This window comes from Ailuropoda melanoleuca, chromosome 12, assembly GCF_002007445.2.
Source record: "Ailuropoda melanoleuca isolate Jingjing chromosome 12, ASM200744v2, whole genome shotgun sequence".
Classification (NCBI taxonomy): domain Eukaryota; kingdom Metazoa; phylum Chordata; class Mammalia; order Carnivora; family Ursidae; genus Ailuropoda; species Ailuropoda melanoleuca.
In genome coordinates this window covers 46,549,700-46,565,962 of record NC_048229.1, presented here as the reverse complement: position 1 = coordinate 46,565,962, position 16,263 = coordinate 46,549,700, and the positions used below count along the sequence as shown (strand labels likewise).

Here is a 16,263-nt window from a genome sequence, read left to right as displayed (position 1 = left end):
GTTGAAATACATGAAAAAAGTTTAACCTCTCACAGATGTGCAGTAGAAAAAAGGAATGTGGGGCGCCTGGGTGGTTCAGTTGGTTAAGTAGCTGCCTTCACCTCAGGTCTTGATCTCAGGGTCCTGGGATCAAGCCCCCAAGTTGGGCTCTCTGCTCAGCAGAGAGTCTGCTTCTCCCTGTCCCTCTGCCTGCCGTTCTGCCTACTTGTGCTCTCTCTCTCTCTCTGTCAAATAAATAAATAAATAATCTTTAATTTTAAAAAAAAAGGAATGTTTCATTTCCTATTCAGATACTTGATACTACACCAAAACTGAACAAGTGGCAGTTACTTAAAGGTTACTTGTAATGTGGAATTTGAAACCCTATCAATGAATTTTTCCTACTGTTACATTACCCACTGGTTATTTAGTAGTCTGTTGTTTAACTTCCACACATTTATGAACTTACATTTATTGAGGCTTGTTATATGGTCTACTATATGGTTCCCCCTGGAAAATGTTTGATGTGTGCTTGATAAGAATATGCATTCTGCTGGAGGTGAGTGCAGTATTCTATATAGAATTAAGTCATCTATTTCCTTGTTGATCTTCTGTCTCTTCATTGTTCTACACATTAATGAAACTGGTATATTAATAGTTATAGTAGTATCCAATCATTATTGTTGAATTATTTCTTTCTCCCATCAATTCTTCATGTATTTTGGAACTCTCTTGTTAGGTGCATTTATAATTGTTATGTCTTCTTGATGGATTGACCCTTTTATCATTATAAAGTGTCCTTTTTGTCTCTAGTAACAATTTTTGTCTTAAAGTGTATGTAACAGTTTTTGTCTGATATTAGTGTGACCACCCAGCTCTCATTTGGTTACTGTTTTTAATGGTGTATTTTTTTCATGCTTTTACTTTCAGCCTATTTTTTGTCTTTGAATTTAATGTCTTGTAGACAGCATATAGTTAAATCATTTTGTTCTATCCATTCTGCTAATTTCTGTCTTGTGATAGTAGTGTTTTAATCCATTTACATTTAATGTAATTATGGTAAAGAAGGATTTCTGTCTGCTATTTTTTTCTTTATGTCTTATGTCTTTTTTTCTTTCCTCTGTACCGCCATTACTGCTTTCTTTTGTGTTACATGTTTTCTAGGATATGATCTTAATTCCCTTCTTTCTTATACTCTGTTTTTAAAAGTTATTTTCTGAGTGGTTTCTCTCAAAATTAGTTTCTATCTTAGAAACAATCTGGTTCATATTAATACCAACTTAATGCCAATAGCATAAAAAAAACTTTACTCCAGTATACCTCAGCCACCTCCCTTTTGCACTTCTTTTGTCATACAAATTAAATCTTCATGCATAATGTTCGTGACAACATGGATTTTTAATTATTTTATGCATGTTTTAGATTAGATAGAAGAAAAAAGCTACCAAAAAAATGTATTTATGCCATTGGGTATATTTACTTTTGTTACTTTTACTAGTACTTTTTATTTATATGGGTGGATTTGAGTTACTGTCTAGTGGACTTTCAGTTCAGCCAGAACTCCCTTTAGTGTTTCCTGCTAGGTGTATTAATAACCAATTCTCTCAGTTTTTACTTCACAGTGTGTTAATTTTCCTTTCATTGAAGGATTTTTTTTTGCTGGATTTTAGACTTCTTTGCTGACACTCTTTTTCGTTCACATTTTGTATATATCATCCTACTGCCTCCTGACCTCCTTGGTTTCTGATGAGAAATCAACTGTTATCTTATTGAAAAGCCCTAATATATATATATAATGGGTTATCCCTTGCTGCATTTAAAATTCTTTGACTTTAAACAGTTTGACTATGATGTGTTCAGTGAGGTTTGACTATGATGTAATCTGGTGTAGATCTCCTCAAGTTCATTCTATTTGGAGTTGAACACATTTGTAATAGCTGATTTAAAATCTCCGTCTAGTAAGTCAAATGTCTAGGCTTCCTTGGGGGCAATTTCTGTTAACTGCTTTCTTCCCAATGTATGAAGCTAGCTTTCCTTTTGTGTCATAATTTTTTGTTAAAAACCAGACATTTTATAATAATAATGTGTTAATCCTGGAAATCTCTCCCTTGGGTTTGTTGTTACTGTTTGTTGTTGTTGCTATTTTTTCAGTGATATTCCTGGACAAATACTTTAAAGTCTCTATTCTCTATTGTGTGTAGCCATTGAAGTCCCCACTCAAGTTAGCCTAATGGTCAGATGTGATTGGATAGATGTTTCCTTAATGAGACATGAGATAGGAAATTAGGGCCTTTTCAGGTCTTTTGTCTGGAAACAGTGTTGCACATGTGTGTGGCCTTCCAGATCCAGGAATGTGTCAGAGTTTTTCAAAGCCCATCATTGAATATCTCATTCATATTTTTCCTTTTAAGATTTGTTCAACCTCTCATTAGCCCAAACCAACATCAAATAAACAATTGCTAGTGATTGTTTTTAACAGATTTTCCAGTTTGATAAGGCTGTCCCACAGAACAAGCTCTCAGTTTTGCCAAATAAAGATAAATACTGAGAATAGAGCTTGTCAGGAAGCTCTGGGTCAGTTCTCTGAGGATAGGGCTTTGGGAAACTCCCAGCCCGTTCTGCAAGACCATCCATTAGCTACTAGGCTTTTCATTTTCACGGCTAACTTAGTTGCAGAGCTATTGGTTTTCAAGGCTACTTCAGAGCTAGGGAAAGGGTTATAGGAATAGGGCAAATTAAAATCCAGCAAAGCACACTATTCTTACTGATATTCAGTTCTTTTCTTGAAGAGATACTCCTGAGATTAATGCAAACCTTTTGTTGATTTCCAGAGTCCTAAAAAAGTTTATTTTGACAATTATTTGCCAGTGTTCTCTTTGCTTTTATGAAGGAGATTTTTGAGGTCCTTACTGTACCATTCCAGAAATGATCCTCCCCTACTCTATTACTTTAAAATCCATTAGTCTATGTTGTACTTTGAATGTTCTTTTACCCATGCATGGTTTAGTAACATCATGCTTTGGATTATTTGGAAACTACTGGTTTACCGTGTTATGCAGATCTTTCCAGTATTAACATATTTCAATATATAATATTTTAAAATCACTCTTGTTAATATCATGCTGATCTCATCAGAAAAGTTTTTAAGTTTTTAATATGTCAGGCTCACAGTGGTGGATGCAAGTCTTCTAAAATTCCAATTTTCATTTAGAGACTCAAATTTTATCATTAGCCACAAATACTGTCACTCATTTTCCTAAAAGTGACAGGCTCACTTTGTTACTTTCAAGAAAATGTTGGCTAAATTGAAATACCCAAGTCTGAATAACCATAGTTTAGTCCACTGCTGATTATCCACACTTTTTACAATGGGGTTTTGAGACCTCCAAGGGTCCTTGCACCACACGTTGAGAACTACTGTGTGGAGGAATCAAATCTGGATTTCTGGACCTTGTCTTTAAATATCAAAGTGACTGGCCCATCGTGAAAAGTGAACTGCAGCTTTAAGACTCATAATAGAGACATGCTGACAACTGATTTTTTTAAAATGAATATAGGGCAAGAGAGAAAAACTTGCCTAAGTAAATCTGTAAAATAAGATACTGCGGATAATAGTATGAAATTTGTCAAGTGTGAAATACAAAAAATAGTCAAGAATACATTTGGGAAAGTTCACTGAAAATACTGCTTATAGTTCAAGATACCAATCTCCCAGTACATCGACTAGACTATGGGTAATAAAGTAAATTCGAGGTTGTAACCGTGATAAATGTAGCTTCATAAATGTTATTTCAAGACTCATTAGAATGAGACAAGTTTAAAGTATGAAAGGGCATACCCTATTCCAAAGAAACAAACCTAGGAGAGATGAAATAATTTATATTAAGAAGTTTATACCACATTAGCAATATTTGTTGCTAAGCATGTGAAGGAACGTTCAGCTAGTGGGAGTATAAACTGGTATGACCACTTTAGTAAAAAAAAAAAAAAAAAATTGGCACTACTTGTGATGAGAACAGGGTGATGTATGGAAGTGTTGAATCACTACATTGTACACCTGAAACTAATATTATACACTATATGTTAACTGGAATTTAAATTAAAGTTTTAAATAATAATAATGAAATAGCTATCTTCCAACATGGGAAAAAAAGAAAAAAAAAGGAACAATTGAATATCTCTTTAAAGAGTATTTAGAGGCTCAAATCCCCTGCTTGCCTCAGCCCAGTAGATGACTTCCATGTCTATTCTCACCCCAGCAGAAGTCTGGAGTTTTATTCCCTGGAAAGGTTCCTGAACTGCAGAATGCCAGGGACATAGCCTAACCCAAATCCTAACTCTAACACTTAATCCCTTACCCCTAAACCTAAACCTATGTGAAGGTCTCTGAACTAACTGCAAGATATCAGGCACATACCCTAACCCTGGCCCTAATTCTAACCCTATATTTGAGGGAGGGGGGGAACATTGATATTGTGTATATATATGCGGTGGAATATTACTCAGCCATAAAAAATGAAATCTTGCCATTTACAATGACATGGATGGAGCTAGAGAGTATTATGGTGAGTGAAGTAAGTCAGAAAAAGACAAATACCATATGATTTCACTCATATGTGGAACTTAAGAAACAAAGCAAAGGAGCAAAGGATGGGGAAAGGAAATGAGAAAAGCAAACCAGAAATCACACTCTTAACTACAGAGAACAAACTGATGGTTGCCAGAGGGGAGGTGGGCAGGGGGATGGGTGAATTAGGTGATAGGGATTAAGGAATATACTTGTGATGAGCAGTGGGTGATGTGTGGAAGTGTTGAATCACTATATTGTATGGCCAACTATTACAACTATGTTAAGTCACTGGAATTTAAATAAAAACTTTTAAAAAACTGACACTACCTAGTACATTTGAAGACAGATAGATAGATAGATATCCTTTGACTTTACAATTCTACCTCTGGGTACATAACTCCTGATAAACATTAGCACTTGTGCATCAGGTGACATACATAAGAATGCCATGTTTATCATAACAAACGAAAAATGGAAACAAGTGTCAGTAGATTGAAAAATATTTATGCTATAATCATACAATGGCATACACTATAGCAATGAAAATGAACTATACAGCTACATGCTTAATCATGGATGTGTCTCAAAAAATCTATTTTAAAAAGCAAGTCACAGAAAGATACATAGAGTATGGTTCCATTTACATAAAAATTCAAGTAGGCATAACCAAATATATTTTAACATATTTGCATAAATGATAAAACTATAAAGAAAAAAAAGAGATAATTGTATGAAGAAGATAATTCCATAGTGTAACTTCTATCCAACTATCTGTGGTTTGCTTTAAAACAGTTCATACCTAAAGGGCAGTGCTCTCTCTTGCCCCCTGCAGAACAGGGATATAGATAAGGAATCTTGGTAATTCTTTCACTGAAGTAGTGTGTTGTATAAAGTGTAATATTCTTTTTTCTACATAAAAATACCTTATTGATAAGATTGTTGTTATTATAAAATTGTGTGACATTTTTCATGAATCTTTATTCAGCTATATCTTGAGTAATTCCATTCTTAGAACAACCTGTTTTCTCATGGTCTCTGAAAGCCCATGGACTTCTAATGTTCTTAAAATATCCATCAGGTAATTGTCATATCAACGAAATTAATTTCTTGCCTGACATTCTGGAGGAAAAACATTTCTAGCACATCATTAGACTATCTACATGTGTTTGTTAACTTTTCCCTACTTTATTGGGAAGAAAAGTAGAATTTTTAATTCTGTGAAATGTTCAAAGAATTTCTTGATCATTTTGTCATCTCTTCTTAGGATACCCATTGCAGACATTGGTTTCTTTATAGCCTATTTAATTAGCCTTGATATCTAAAGAGAATAAACCATTGTATCAGTGTGTGAGGAATATTCCAGAAATAAGGAACAGTATACAAGTTGGAGACAGACCTCACTATTGTGACTAGTCTCTGCCAGTTATGTTTTCCTTAACTGGAAAATAATGTATTCTCTAAGTATAGTGCAAGAGAGTAAATGTGGTAGAATGACTCATTGGTATTTTTCATTCTATTATAATTATTACAGGTGGATTTTACTCATTTTGATATTTATTTGGAAAATGTAAACCATGTCCAGTCCATCCCAGAAGGGAAAAAATACTAGATTCTACAGAAATGTCGTAATAAAACTCTTGTAGTTCTATTGTCGATAGAACCAAAAGTAGTAAAGAAAATTTTGCTTAAAATATTCACATTTAAATAATGAGATAATAGTAGATCTTAGAAATATATAATAAAATTAATGAACTAGGTAAATGCAACTAACAAATCATTTAAAATGTTTATCATTTAAAGCTAATTACACGCATTTAAAGTGTTTCTACTAACAGGTTTTCTTTTGAATAGTTAAAAGGTTGTCTATTTATGGAAATGTTCTCTAAGTAACTACCATCTATTAATAATTATATATATAAGAATGTTTTACTTTATTTTTAATAGATTTGCCTGAAACTTCAAATGATTCACTTACTTCCCTAGGCTTAACTATTCCTTTTTTATTGCAGCCCTTTGGAGTAAATCAGCCTGGACCTTATATCATGTATACAACTGTAGACGCAAATGGATATCTGAAAAATGGTTCAGGTAAGGCTAAATACAATATCTATAATGTATAAAAACACCTTTAATCAATATATTGGCAAGTAAGCTGAATAACAAAAATTATCATCATGTTTTCACATGCTTTATAAAATCTTCGCTCCTTCTATTATAGTCCCTGCACATCAGTAGATTACAAAAAGGCCCTCGTGACAACTATATTAACATTAATTCCTCATATATCCCTATTGTGATGGAGCCAAATCATTATGCTTTTTTTTTCAGTTGAAGTAACAGAGAGATTGGGAGAAATTACCAGAGTTATCTTGAGTGAAGTGCGAAGTGGTAAATTAGTTAACAAAGCTATTCTTAGAAGAAGTAAAAATTAGGAATCCAATTTACAACCTAGACTAATTCTAGTTTCTTTGTAGTGGAATAGAAGCTGGAATGTTACATAGAGTTTTTTTTAATAAGTGATTATAGAGAAAAACTTCTAGTTATATATTTGAATAAATAATAAAGAGAAATGCAATCAAAATGAAAAGGAAATAAGACTAAACAAAGGATGTCTGCTTTAGACAGATGGCTAGCTGACTGAGATGAGGTCCAAATCACAGTAAATAACAACTCTTCTAATTTCACCCCCCTAAGTAAGAAAAGGAACCCTAACATATTAATAGGCTTCTTTGAGATTTCTAGAGTCCTAACCATGAAGAAATATAAACAGAGTTACTGTTACTCATCCACTTTTATGCACCAAGAAAACAAAAAAAGAAAGAATTCATTATATGGCATTCTCATTTTATATAATGGCCTAACATAAACATACCAGAGTGAGTTTCCTTTTTAGCTAATTGTACGCATTTAAAACTCTCAATCATAATACGGCTTCAGTGCAGAAACATTCCATAAAACAAAAGCTGTTTAATTATATCCAAGAAGAAATTGACAAACACAACTTAAAATCAAACATTTTAATACACCATTGTTAGTCAAGGAAATTTAAATAAGGATAAGACAATTTGAGCAAGTTATTTATGTTTTAATTCAGGTACATATTGAACTGTACAAAAAAATTTCTGGGACCAACTGGTTTTATCCTTTATCAGTTAATTATTTTTGAATTTTAGATGTAGATAATTTCAGTACTAAGTAAGGTGTTCCAGAGCACAAGAAAAAAAGTTGAAGTTACTTATTTAATGAAGTAAGCATAACTTAGGCAAGGCTAGCATACCTGAAACCAAAAACTTAGCTCACTGGTCAATTATTAATGAAAGATGCTATCTAAAATACTAACAATTTTAATTCATCTGTATCTTGAAAGAATTGCTTACTTACCATCATCAAGTAGGTTATTATCTCCAAATGCACTAATGGTTTAAAATGGGGGAATTCTCTTCATTATCATACCAATAGATCAAAAAATTTTAAAGACCCATCTTCCTCTGTTTTTTTTTTCATACAATGAGATATTGTGTAAATTTTTCCATGTGTGTTTATATAGGTAATTTATTTGGGGATCATTTTTGTATATTGATACAATAATTGCTCTAGACATGCTACTGTTGTTTTTCTTTTTTTAAATATAATGCAACAATATAATGGTAAAGATCTTTGTACATATATTTTTGTGCAGTTAAATGAATAATTCTCACTCCATAGGAAAAAAGCTGGAAAGATATTCATCAAATTGTTAACATTTATCTTGGGGAAGAAAGATATTAAGAGATTCACTTCCTACTAGGTACATTAAAGTTAGATGTGGAAAATGTTTTTTAACTCTGTGAATGTTGAGTCATTCAAAAATATATATTTATATACTACAAAAAAGGCATTGACACCTAGGAGAATATCTTACTAGGTGCTAAAAATTCATTCAGTAATATTCAATACCCACTGCTGTTTTTAAGTGAATGGAAGAATATTTCCTTACAATGATTTCTTTTAGTCTGTCCCAAAACAATAATGGAACATTGGGTCTATTCTTACTAAATTAAATATTTAAGAGTAATTTTTTCTGTGAATTGGGGAAGGAATTTGTGGGCATAAAAGCAAAGGAGAAAATATCTGCAGAAAAGATAAATGCAGTTGAATGCATAAATCAAATGAGCACATAAATTTTCATGGCAAAAAAATCACAAAAACTAAAAGGCGTTAGCAAACTTGGAAAATCTAAATGTCTAATAGAGACATAATTAATAAACTATGCCATATTATAATAATTTCCAGCCTATGACATATTTTTAAATAATTTTTGATTAAATAAACAGATATTTATGGTATAACATTCGGGAGGGAGGCACATCTGCGTGTGTAATCCAAATTGTATGTGTCTGTTTATAAGTGTACTTACGTGTAGGAAAAATATAAAAACAAAAATAACATATAGAAATGTTACCATGATTATCTCTTGGTTGTGAGATTTTCCTCTCTATATTTTTTCATTTTTCATTTTACTATACTGATCATGTTGCCTTTAAGAAATTAATAAATAATAATAATAAATATTTTAAATATTTCAAGCGTGTGCTACATTTCATGCATAAAATATATGTTCTAAACGGAAGGAGGACTTAAATCAATTGATTCAAAAGTGCTCTTATGAAACCCCCCTTCAAATCTCAAAGGATGAAAATTCCTAGTTTAAATGCTAAGTATGTTGCAGTCTACAAAAGTTTTGCTTATTTAAACTATATGTACCTTCCAACCCATCCAGCCCCACTAGAGAAGTTTGTACTCTAGAAAGAGAATGACCACATATATGTACTTCAGAAGCTGCAACCCTGGTTTTTTTATAAAGAAGCTAAGGGTTGGTACTCATTAGTGGGTCATGAAATTAATTTTGTGTGGCTTATGACAAGGACTTTTTATTTAATAGAATGAAAGAAAACAATAGAAAATATCAGAGTACACCACAGATAGTAATGTTAAGTATTGTTTCATGAAACTTTTATTTTAGGTGTTTACGTGTGTATGTTCATACTGGGTGATAACATAAAATGTAGTTTTTACTGTGGGCTGTGGTCAAAAAGTATGAAAGCCATGGCCGGAGACAATAACGTGCCTTAGTGTTATTCAAAAAAAGGCCTGCACAAATCATACTTTTGCTTCCAGGGATCTTTGCATTGTTAACCAAATATTCTGTGATCTTTCTCCACTATCTAGCACTGTCTGACTAGCCAAATATTGTTACAGAGTTACACTATAGAGTACTCATTCATTTTCTAAATAACTGATAGTTTCTGTAGCAGATCACAAAAATTAAAATACATTTATCATGACAGTTTTAGGAGCTAAACTCCTCTGGTTTGGAATCTAGGATTTTGTTTACTAGTCTTGTAAATTAGCCAGAGATCTGCAATGATGATCCAAATTCCCTCAACAACATTTGATAAAAACTGAATAGATTAGGGCATGGTAGCAAAATAGTATAAAGTAGTAAGTTGTTGGTCATTTGTGAATAATAACGTTATTAGACCTAAGATTTATTTTAGCCCCTTAAATTACTCACTTAGTCCTGCTATTTAAATCTAAAGGGAAAATTACTTCCCTTTAGTCCTCTGTGGTTACTATTTGTTAACATGTCTGAGAAAAACATAAGTAAGCCTTACCTTCTATGCACACATCATCGTATGCCTCAAATATAAGAGCAGTTAAAATGTATGTCATACTGACAGCACAGCATCTCAGAGGGCAAAGAAGCATTTGTCATAACAATTCATGTTGATGAATTCGTATTTACATTAGATTATTATTCATATTCATATCATGTTATTGATGAAGATGATTTATTATAACACATAAGTACATTCCCTTTCTATGTTAATTTATAACCTTTCAGATTTCTCCATTTGAACCAATAATTGTCACATCTTCCAGTGTCAAAAACATTTCATCCTTTATGTTCATTTCTTACATATATGTTTTCTGAAATTATCTTCAAAGTATAGTCATGTTCCATTTATCCACATGTAATTATCTGTAAAAGAATATTTTTAGTCCCAAATCATTTTATTTTAACCACTAATCACATTTTAAATTGTCAAACTCATAGTTCAGCCAAAAATTTTAATTTCAGCAATACTTAACTAATCAGGTATATTTTGTGTCAGATATCATAAGTCATAACAGAAAATGGAAAGAGTTGTTATGCCATCCTGGAAATCCACAACATTCTTCTCTAAAAGAATGAATTCTTGCAAGAGGAGTCATTCCCTTACCTTAATCTCACATCAACTAAAGATCTGATAGGAATAGCCAAGCTGACAGAGATAAGGATGGGGACTTGGCTACAGATTTTCTTTTACCGGAATGAAAGAGAGAAAGGAAGGAAGGGTGGGAAGATGTGGAATATCTCTAAGCAATAACTGGTATACCTTCTTGATATAATTATAAAAATTGAGTGACTGAATGATGAAATACAGAAATTCTGTGAAACTATAAGAAAGTTTGCAAATTATTCAGCTGTTCAGCTATTAGAAATCCCATCTGTGCAAATGCAAATGAGTCAAAGTCATATTCTAGAACAATCAAAAGAAAGAAACCCATAAATTGTAGAGTGGACAAAAACAAAAGATTTGCCTCCGGAAATTCTATCTACAAACTGATTTCTAGTACAGTATTACAGTTAATACAATCCTAATACCAAAGGAAAAACCACCACATAACAGCTTTGGAAACAGAAAGTGGGAGAAAGAACATAATTTGTCTATTCCGTGGCCTTTGCTAGCAAATGTTGTGCCATCCCACAAGTTGTTGTAAATAATCCAACAGACTATGTCTACTGTGCACATATATTTGGTACAAAGGAATGATTAAAATCTCATTCACTACTCAGTAATACCATTGATGTATTCCCTCTCATTGCCTTAGTCTTATGTAAAGACTTAACTATTTTCAACATCCATGTTTGCCTCCAACTTCAGTTCTGCACAGTACAAACCATGGAAAGCTACTGTGTGCTACAAGAAAGGTTGAAATTCACAAATACATTATGTATACAATGCCTGTAATATAGGAAACAGTACACATTGAACAAACTCAAGAATGAAATATAGTTTTTGAGATGATTTTCTTAGCATGCTTAAGTAAAATATTGCCAGTGCAAGGATTTATTTACTATAAGTTGAGTCTAAAATTGAAATAGAAAACTATTTGAAAACACTAGATTCTCCGTCTCCTTAATTAATTTTTCACCACTCATTATCTTAAATTCATAAGCAATAGAGTATTGGGTAAAATCAGCTAAATAAATTTAAAGACCTTAAAATTACCTACCAGCCTATCTTTCCCTATCCCCTTTATACATCCTACACATTTCCAGCTTGGTGTCCAGTATATCTGGCTTTATCCACTTCTAAGAACAGTGCCTTTGTTCACTCTTTCAATCTTTACCTCTTCCCCATGTTTTAGACACTGTCCCATCAGTCTTTCACTAACCCTCCTTCCAAAACTGGAGATAAACTCTCTTCCCACCAAATGTCAGTAGAACTTTATGGGGTACCTTTCTTATGACACCTACTACACTCTACCTTGTATCAGTAGTTATATCTCTTGTCTTATCTCCCATGAGACAATAGACTCATTGAGGACTGGTTCTATACCTAATTTTGTCTTTGTGTACTTTGTCCATTCTAGGACACCCAAGTGTTGGTTGAAATGATTACATAAGCTCAGTATGAGGACTTCTGGTTCCTTAAAACAAAAAAAGATTTCAGACAAAAAACTCGAACAGAAAGCTTAACCAAAATAGATCATAGTGACAGTTTATAACTGGTTGTTGGAAGATTTCTTAATCTAATATAAAGTAGTATAAACTTCATAAAAACTGAATTAAAATTAATAGATCTGTGGGTGTTTATTATTATAAAGCCCCTACTTTGTGCTGAGCACTGTTGCAGACTCAACTGTGTGTTATCTCATTGAATTTCACAGTACCTTTGCATGGCAGCCCTCACTCTATACCTGAGGATACTGAGGCTCTGAGAGCTCAAGAAATTTAGCTGTGTCAGTCAGCTGTTAACTGTAGACCTGGACTTAAACTCAACACTAACTACAAAACCTGTACATCCTTTTTTAATTATTATTAAGTTTATTTTATCTCTACACCCAACATGGGGCTCGAACTCAAAACTCTGAGATCAAGAGCTATATGCTATTCTGAGCCAGCAAGGCGTCCCAAAACCTATACATTCTTAATACTACTACAGTATTTTTAAATGTCATCTTGAAAAAGCTTAGGGTATCCTAAAAAGAGGACATTATCCCTAAAAATCTTTGTTTCATTTCTATTAAACCATGGTAACTGTAAAGTGAAATGATGACTAAATTTAACAAATATAAGCTGTTGTTTTATTACTTTTCTGTTTCCTTTTTATTGCTATAGGCTTAGGACTTTTGTACTTCATGATTTTTTGGGGTAGTGATTTCAGAAACAGCATTTAGATAATGGGTACATCCCCTGACTGTCTGGGAGGTTGCCGATCCTACTTTCTTTAGTAGTTGAGTGACAGGAAAAGAGTCTACTGACCCAGTGATTCTAATACACTGCATGATGTTTGTTCCTGAGGGACATCATCATTATCTTTTATGTCCTTAGGATTTGAGGGTATTCCTAAGTAATAATAATAGCCAACAGTGATCAGTACTTACTCTGACCAGGCACTGTGCGGAGTATTGTACATGGATGTCCTCATTTATAATATTAGGTGTAAAATTTCCTGTCAGCTGTATATATTGCATAAAGTTTTTGAAATTTAAATGAATGAGAATTTAAAAGACACTCTAGTATCATAATAGCACATATATTGATACATAAGGAAGAAAATATAATTTCTCGGTAAAACCGGAAAAGTTATGATCCTCGTATTCTGCTCTTGCATTTCTTTCTTCCTTGATTTAATGAACATAGATTTCCATTTTCCTAATACATTCTGAAGAAAATAATAGATATACCTTAAAACTTCTAGCCTTTCTAACATTCTTCATTTAAGACCAAAGAAATTACATTTTCAACACTTAAGACTACAATTAAATTCAGGTATTTTAATTAAAGAATTAAAATAATTAAAATGTGTGAACATTGTTATTAAATGTATCATTTTGACTATATTACTTTTGGTATGCTTAAATCTTTTCCATGTAAGCAGAAATGCTTCTAAAGTTTTTTCAGTAATACATAGTATGGGCAGTTTTATTGTACAAAACAGAAATAACAGTTTAGTTATATTCAAAGTTTAGAAACATAATACTCACTCATAGACTGAACACTAAGAACCAAATACTATGCCCTGCCAAATGTTTTTATGTGGCTATTGTTACTCCTTTATATTAAAGTAGGTAATAGGAAGTACTTATTCTTTAATCAATAAATATTTTAGAATTTATTTTAGTGGTATCTGAATAATTTAATAGATGAGATAGAATGGGTGTTCATTATTAAAAGTTAAATTATCTTTTCACCTAGGAAGATATCATTTAATACACTCAAGTACTTTAAGGAAGGAGACATTAGTGTCTGAAGGACATCTTAGAATTGAAAACAGAAAGAAAATGATCCCATGACTTTGGCAGACTCAGGCTTAGTTCTCAGAGTCAAGAACTAAATATTAAGAACAAGAAGGATACAGATTCAAACCTTGTAATGAATTTTTTTTAAATGTCAGCTATTGCTTCACATGCTAATTGATAATCTTTTTTTTTTAACTTTATGTTAGTCACCAAGAGTACATCATTCGTTTTTGATGTAGTGTTCATTGATTTATTATTTGCATATGGGGTAGCCGGGTGATGGGTATTAAGGAGGGCATGTGTTGTTATGAGCATGGGGTGTTATACACAAATAATTGATATTCTTTAATGTTCTTCTAGCATTAATTCTTCTCACACTCTACCCTGTGAATGCGTAGTTATTTCAAAGGCTGCTATGCAGTTGTAACTATTAAATGAAATATAATAGAAAGCACTTAGATACAGGTATTGCCTCAGGCAGAAATCTTAAATCATGTGGCAGTGCTCAACAACAGAAATTAAAACAATTCAAAATTGACTAAAACTTGGATAGATAATTCTCCAAAAAAGACATGCCAGTGATTAATAATACATGAAAAGGGGGGCACCTGGTAGCTCAGTCAGAAAGGGACATAGTGGGCTCAGAAAAGGGAAAGAAACAGACCCTCACACCAAGCACTCCAGACATGGGGAATCGATATGAGGGAGACTAATCCCCATAACATATAGCTTTGAAAAACAGAGGAGCATAATTTCACAAAATCTTCTAGTCAGCAGGGCTTAACATCTAGAAATTTAAAAATCAGCCAGTTCAGCTCTGGGGTACGCTGAAGGGCAATGGGAAATTTAGTCTCCCTTAAAGAGAGAGCACAAACAGTCCAAGGAAATATAGCATAGAAGCAAGTTTGAAAAATGCCTAGATTTGTTTACTAATCTCAAAGCTTGAGCTGGAAGGGCAGGTCATGATCTCACGATCATGGGATCAAGTCCCACATGGGGCTATGCACTCAGCACAGAGTCTGCTTGAGATACTTTTCCTCTGCCCCTCCCCCTGCTCACGTGCTCTCTCTCTCTCTACCTCTCTACCTCTGTCTCTCTCTCTCAAATAAATAAATAAATAAATAAATAAATCTTAAGGTGACTCCTACCCCCTGGGAGGAAAAATAACCACAAACACCAGTCCAACTGCAGCCCCAGCAGTGGGCTGGGGGCAGACAGCTGATCTCACTATGGGCCCTGCCCGCCACCCAAAGCTTCTCAGGGGACAACACCTGGAAAGCTCTGGGCAGTTTTCTGCTACTGCATCTCTGGCAAACACTTGCTGTGACTCAACTCAAGCCAAAGGCAACCCCAGACTAGCCCACTAACAACACAGGGTTCAAAACCTGCCCACAAGACAAAAAAAAAAAAAAAAATGCCACTGAAGATGACTGGACTGAAAGCAAATGCACCTCAGCCACAACAGTAGGGGGCACACAACACACACAGGAGACACCCCTGAAGTGCCAGGTTCTGGTGAAGGAGGGACATTGCAGTGCAGGGCATTACAGGATATCTTCTACATAAAGCCACTACTTTCAAGAGCAGGAGACATAGCTGTCTTTCCTAACCATAGACACAGAGAGTTAAACAAAATGAGACAGAAGAATATATCCCAAATGAAAGAACAGGACAAAAATCACAGCAAGAGACCTGAACAATATGGAGATAAGTTATATGCCTGTTAGATAATTTAATGTCATAAAGATAATCACTGATCTTGAGAAAAGAGTGGAGGGCCTCAGTGAGACCCTTAACAAAGAGATTAAAAAAAAAAACCTGTGAAAAAGAACCAATCATAGGTGAAGAACTCAATAACTGAAATGAAAAATACACTATATGGAATGAAGGAGAAGGAGAACAACAGATCAGCGACCTAAAGGACAGAGTAATGGAAGGCAAGCAAGCTGAACAGGAAAGAGAAAAAATAATAATAATAAATGAAAATAGACTTAGGGAACTCCATGACATCACAGAGAGTAATAACATTTGAAAAAGGAGAAGAGAAAGGAAAGGGGGCAGAAAATGTATTTGAAGAAATAATAGCTGAAAACTTCCTGAATCTGGGGAAGGAAACAAATGCACGTCCACAAGACACAGAGTGCCCCCAACAAAATCAACCC

At 33.5% G+C, this 16,263-nt stretch overlaps 1 protein-coding gene across 1 annotated transcript in view; it reads left to right on the top strand.

The window, feature by feature from the left end:
- The window catches only part of ITFG1 (integrin alpha FG-GAP repeat containing 1), a 306,253-nt gene that overhangs the window by 248,296 nt on the left and 41,694 nt on the right, over nucleotides 1–16,263 (top strand). Inside the window, exon 14 of the mRNA XM_034638036.1 lies at nucleotides 6,559–6,637. Within this exon, the coding sequence (XP_034493927.1) occupies nucleotides 6,559–6,637 (79 nt within the window). The remainder of the gene's footprint in view (nucleotides 1–6,558; nucleotides 6,638–16,263) is intronic.